General features: G+C 37.7%; 1 protein-coding gene across 1 annotated transcript in view; it reads right to left on the bottom strand.

Annotated features, from left to right (window-relative positions):
• LOC111084062 overlaps nt 1-1751 on the bottom strand; it is a gene marked incomplete at its 3' end in the record, with an annotated part of 3396 nt that extends 1645 nt beyond the window's left edge. Inside the window, exon 1 of the mRNA XM_022380847.1 lies at nt 105-1751. Coding sequence (XP_022236555.1) covers nt 105-950 — 846 coding nt within the window. The remainder of the gene's footprint in view (nt 1-104) is intronic.
• Nucleotides 1752-6455: the final 4704 nt, after the last annotated feature.

The raw sequence follows: 6455 nt of genomic DNA, 5'->3' as shown, positions 1-6455 counted from the left end.
TTATGCCTTTCCTTCCTGAAGTTTCCTGTATCGTTCTTAACTATGTCATCTTTAAAATCTTTGTGCTTTTCCTTCCTGAAGTTTCCTGTATCGTTCTTAACTATGTCATCTTTAAAATCTTTATGCCTTTCTTTCCTTAAGTTTCCTGCATCGTTCTTGACTATGTCATCTTTAAAATCTTTGTGCCTTTCCTTCCTGAAGTTTCCTGCATCGTTCTGAACTATTAAGTGGTCTCGCCAAGTAAGAAGATTTGATCCAATTTCAAGATCGCTCTTCATAGGATTTAAGGAACTCTCGGATTCCTCGCATCCTTGTGGGATACTGCATCTTTCATCTTCTCTAACTGACTTATCTTCTCGATCCATATATTTTGGAGGCTCGCCAGTATCCTTGACTTCATCGTTCTCATCACTATGAGACGATGCTCGATCAGGTGCCTTCCTGGTATTATCAGAAGCTATTACTCCAGCGGCCTGGGCCAATGGCGTAGCTTGTGCGTCAATGGGAGGATGACATTTTGAAAAAGGACGGAGTGAGTTATTCTCATAACTACCAGAAGTCTTTTTACCATCTGGACTGAGATTACCAGAAGTCTTTTTACCATCTGGACTGAGATTAACAAAAGTCTTTTTACCATCTGGACTGAGATTACCAGAAGTCTTTTTACCATCTGGACTGAGACTACCAGAAGTCTTTTTACCATCTGATCTGAGATTAACAGAAGTCTTTTTACCATCTGGACTGAGATTACCAGAAGTCTTTTTACCATCTGATCTGAGATTACCAGAAGTCTTTTTACCATCTGATCTGAGATTCGTCTCTTCTGACAAGCCAGTATCGGAATCGTTCGATATCACCAGCTTCTGGGGCCTAAAGGCCTCGCTCTTACGGTAATCACAAAACCAAGAAAAACTGTCACGCGCTGGTAACGTAACACGATCGGTTTCCATGACAACAGAGTTGTTCACGTTTATCACACTGGGTCTGGTAATGTCGTCGTTATCAATAGCGTTTCAATAAAATAAAACCCAAAAAGCCCCGATTTGACCGTAACTTTCGTTTCGTTCGTACCGTTTCACGTAGCGACAGTGATAGGCGACGCATTTATGTATATCACAAAATAGTTCACAGCGTCTGTAAACCAATATTGGGGGTACTCAAAGCGGGGTATCTACCCCACAGATAGACCGTTAGGAAACACAAAGGTTGCTTTTTTAAAACTTTCACAAACATCCGCTACGATTATTGGCCACATTAATACAAAACAGTGTCTCTAGCTACCTGCTTTACAAACCGGTACAGAGCTAGTGAGTCCTTTCCAAAACCGGTCACACGTTTCCTCATCAACTTTGATGACGCTTGTCCTCAATTCTTTCAAACGACTCTGCAACACACAGTTTTCCGACAAACAATACTTGGCTATTTGAACTCTTACAAACCAACAATCCAGTCCGCATGGAAATACGATATGTCAGCATCAACTCACCTTTTTTTTTACTTCGTATCTTGTATATTGAGGACGGTTAGCTCGAGAAAATCAACAACTTGATACTTCAACGTGAGTATCTCATTAAATAGAATAAAAACGAACCTTACTCTTTCTCCAGTCACTGACTTGACGTGCATCTGTTTTTACCACACGTATGTCTTACTCCCCAGTTGCGGACTAACCTTCCACTTGTTACTCCCAGCCAGCCTCGCGATAGCGATCTCAATGGAACATGACGTCATTCGCGCTACCTTCTGTTATGTTATCAGTGGAGCAAGCTGTGACTGGCGCCCCCTTTTTACCAGTTGGCGACAGCGCAAGCGGCATGTATACGTTTTTGAGTGAAAATGGCATCGTTCTGATTACGAAGTTTCTCGAGCGAGAGAGAGCGTTTGGCCTAGCGCCGATTATATAAAATAGATGTTTAGTGTTAACACGTGAATTTTTTTTTCACTGTCCAGCTTGTCTTACAGTTTTCAGTACGAATACGTTGAATAATTGGCGATGTGCCAAACAATAATTACCTCGAAGTGAAACTCACATTTGTCGAGTCGAGCGGCACAAAACAGCCCCCCCCCCAAAAAAAAAGAGCTAGTCGACAATCCTAACCAGGCTGTAGAAGTGTCTACAAAATCGTTTAATAATCACGAGTAATAAAGAATCCTATCGTTTCCGCGTGCTCCACTACGTGTTCTCCATGGACGTGTAATAGACGCCACTTGGAGCAACAGGTAAATTACTTGTATTGCTACGTTTCCGCGGGAATACCGTGTGTGAACTTTACCATAATTGTTCTCAATTGTTACGGTTTAGTGCAGAAACTGCCTCGAGCTATTTCATGTTCAAACACCAAAAATAAATATTATATATATATATATAACGGACGATTCCTTGATACACATGTTTCTGGAGAAGAAAAATACTTAATTACATCAGCTTCAGCTTCGTTGTGTCGGCATCGGGACCTAGATCCTTTCTATGGATCTGGGAGGGTCGGATTCTGGCTTATCGCTAAGGCAATGAAGGTTTAAGTCAGATCTAAAAACAATCTCGGTTCAAATCGAACAGAAGAGTAAACAAAACTACCATACTAATACCAGTACTCACTGTAGGGTCTCAAACATCAGACCAAACCGATCATGGTCACCGACGGAGTTTAACATTTACGTTGGCAATAAACAAGGTGGCCTAAACTATCTTTCCAATTTTAAAATTTAATAATTAATTAACTAAGGAAATACGACAATGCGGCTTTCAACATCTTGTAGACAAACTCAAACAGTTTTTATTGACATGTAAGTTGACTTCAAAGTGTGCACCAGTACGTCTAACTGATATTCGTTTTCAGTCCACCTTCGCTGCAACATGCCCACAGTTACAGTGGCGATGGTTTTTAGCTCTGTGATGTTTGTTGTAGGTGTGCGATACACGATATCCTTCACATACCCCCATACTTCTTTCCTCTAATTACGCTTCACCACAGTCACTGACTTGGTCTCTACAAGCCAAACGACGCATTGAGACTTTTCTTGCATGGTTGCCATTGGTAACATTACACATCGGAGTGAGAAAAAACAACAAAAACATGACAATAAAAACTGTTTGATTTGGGCTACAAGATGTCGAAAACTGCATTGTTCTATTTTCTTTGTTATCTAATTATTAAACTTTAAGATAGGAAAGATAATAATTTTTGGGCCACCTGTAATATAATAATAACAAAGATAAATCACAGGATTTTGACAGTCTAGAGATCGATTTGTGGAGATCTACATTTGTATACATGTATTATTAACAAGCCTGTAGACGGTGCCATGCAACAGTCACATGCGAAGGTTGTAACTATAGGTAGGACACATTGCATAGCCTTGTTTGTTTGTTTCAGAACCCTGACAAAAATGGTGTCTTGAAATATTAGAAAACCCTAACAAAGATGGTGTCTTGAAATATTAAAGAACCCTAACAAAAATGGTGTCTTGAAATCTGACATAACCCTAACAAAAATGGTGTCTTGAAATATTAGAGAACCCTAACACAAATGGTGTCTTGAAATCTGACAGAACCCTAACAAAAATAGTGTTCTAAAATCTGACAGAACCCTAACAAAGATTGTGTCTTGAAATATTAGAGAACCCTAACAAAAATAGTGTTCTAAAATCTGACAGAACCCTAACAAAGATGGTGTCTTGAAATATTAGAGAACCCTAACAAAAATAATGTTCTAAAATCTGACAGAACCCTAACAAAGATGGTGTCTTGAAATATTAGAGAACCCTAACAAAAATGGTGTTCTAAAATGTGACAGAACCCTAACAAAGATGGTGTCTTGAAATCCAACAGAACCCTAACAAAAATGGTGTCTTGAAATTCAGAACGTGCCCAAGAAATCTTGAATATTCGTTGGTTGTTAAATGTGACTTAAAGCCCGTGATTGCATGAGGCGCTGTGAAAGTCTTCCAGACTATTTTTTTAACTTGTTGTATCATAATTCCGGATTACTTAGTCCTTCAACCCTATCTCACTGTAGAACTGGTTTCTCTAACGCTACGAATGTAGGTCAGCTCAGTTGAACACGATCAGATGGTCGAAAACGGGTATTTCTTACCGAAGTTTCTAAAATATTCGTTGTGTTTTTTTGAAGTATCGAATTATAACCGGTGCATGATAAAGTTTAAAAACAGCATTTGTATTTTCTTCCACAAAAAGTCTAAAGATGTTTTGTAAATTTTCGCTTTAAAAATTAAAAACAAAGTTTCGATTATTATTTATGTATTGGATGTGCGAAAACAATTCCTTAACGTTACTTAGGAACGTATTTGATGAACTAAAGGAATGATCCCTTAAGTTGTGACTCGTAAAGTGGAACTGAGTTAATTGTTTTGACTAACGACTAATTACTTCTAGACACTTTAAGTTCGTCTACAAGACCCAAGTTTTTGTTAGTACTAGACACTTTAAGTTCGTCTACAAGACCCAAGTTTTTGTTAGTACTAGACATTTTAAGTTCGTCTACAAGACACTAGTTTTTGTTAGTACTAGACACTTTAAGTTCGTCTACAAGACCCAAGTTTTTGTTAGTACTAGACATTTTAAGTTCGTCTACAAGACACTAGTTTTTGTTAGTACTAGACACTTTAAGTTCGTCTACAAGACCCAAGTTTTTGTTAGTACTAGACATTTTAAGTTCGTCTACAAGACACTAGTTTTTGTTAGTACTAGACACTTTAAGTTCGTCTACCAGTTTTTGTTAGTACTAAACACTTTAAGTTCGTCTACAAGACCCAAGTTTTTGTTAGTACTAGATACTTTAAGTTCGTCTACAAGTTATTGTTAGTACTAGACACTTTAAGTTCGTCTACCAGTTTTTGTTAGTACTAAACACTTTAAGTTCGTCTACAAGACCCAAGTTTTTGTCAGTACTAGATACTTTAAGTTCGTCTACAAGACCCAAGTTTTTGTTAGTACTAAACACTTTAAGTTCGTCTACAAGTTTTTGTTAGTACTAGACACTTTAAGTTCGTCTACAAGTTTTTGTTAGTACTAGACACTTTAAGTTCGTCTACAAGTTTTTGTTAGTACTAAACACTTTAAGTTCGTCTACAAGTTTTTGTTAGTACTAGACACTTTAAGTTCGTCTACAAGTTTTTGTTTGTACTAAGTTCGTCTACAAGTTTTTGTTAGTACTAGACACTTTAAGTTCGTCTACAAGTTTTTGTTAGTACTAGACACTTTAAGTTCGTCTACAAGTTTTTGTTTGTACTTTACTCTCCGGTTTCCTTGTCTCATCTGATCCGAACAAGAAAACCGTTGAATCCTGGAGGTAGTATATGAAAGAAACCCTTACAGTGAGTACTTTATCTTCAAACATAAAATAACACGTCTCTTCTGAGTGCATCTATAGTCGTGACATCAACTGCCGAACATCAGAATGATCCGTACATACACAACCTTGAACAGTTGGACTGAACTGACATCATACATATAATCACCGCTTCGAGAGGTGAAGGTTGGGATCAAATCAGCTCTATCACGGCTACACCTGTTTTATTGGAATTCTGGAAACCTCTAAGTAATAGACACACCTCTCAGCAAGATATATCCTTCAACCCCATGGGGTTTATATGATCCATCGAAACACACATTTATATACTTCTCGTGACTTTGTGTTACAGGATCCCTAACATCCAATCCCCACAAAAAAAAAAAATGATAAAAATTCCACCAATATTCCAGTTAAACAAACTAACTACAACTATTGTATTTTACAACGAAAATTAATGGTCTCGTGCAATTTATTTGACCAGATTTTTTGTTGTTGTTTTCGCGGAGAGTTGTAAGAGATAAGAACATAAAACAACTACAAATGATACAGTATGTGGTCACTTCCGGTGGTGAACGGATACAGGTGAAACTCCATGAAGATCTGGACACTAGTGAATATGGATCCACCTGACGACGTTTTTCATGCAGGTAAACTAATTAACTTCAACTACTTTTTAAGTAGATTAAAACACTACCGATAGATTTTAAAGCAGCAACTAATAGTACGAATCCTGTAGTGTAGGTGTCGCTGTTATCAATTGTTTTACTCGTGCCGTTTTCTAGATTGAATCCTAATCCAAAATAGCTGGATAAAAATTCAACTTGCTGATCCTGAACAAACTAGAGGTTCCTTCTACACGAAACGACCTGGTTATACAAGAAACGGCTAAACGGTTTGTAAAGAAACAAATTACCAAATGATAAGAGGTTTCTTCTACACGAAACGACCTGGTTATACAAGAAACGGCTAAACGGTTTGTAAAGAAACAAATTACCAAATGATAAGATGTTTTTACACGAAACGACCTGGTTATACAAGAAACGGCTAAACGGTTTGTAAAGAAACAAATTACCAAATGATAAGATGTTTTTACACGAAACGACCGGGTTATACAAGAAACGGCTAAACGGTTTGTAAAGAAAC

This window comes from Limulus polyphemus, unplaced genomic scaffold (assembly GCF_000517525.1).
Source record: "Limulus polyphemus unplaced genomic scaffold, Limulus_polyphemus-2.1.2 Scaffold13284, whole genome shotgun sequence".
In the NCBI taxonomy this organism is placed as follows: Eukaryota; Metazoa; Arthropoda; class Merostomata; order Xiphosura; family Limulidae; genus Limulus; species Limulus polyphemus.
Note: the sequence above shows the minus strand (reverse complement) of the source record. Positions and strands in the feature narration are given on the sequence as shown.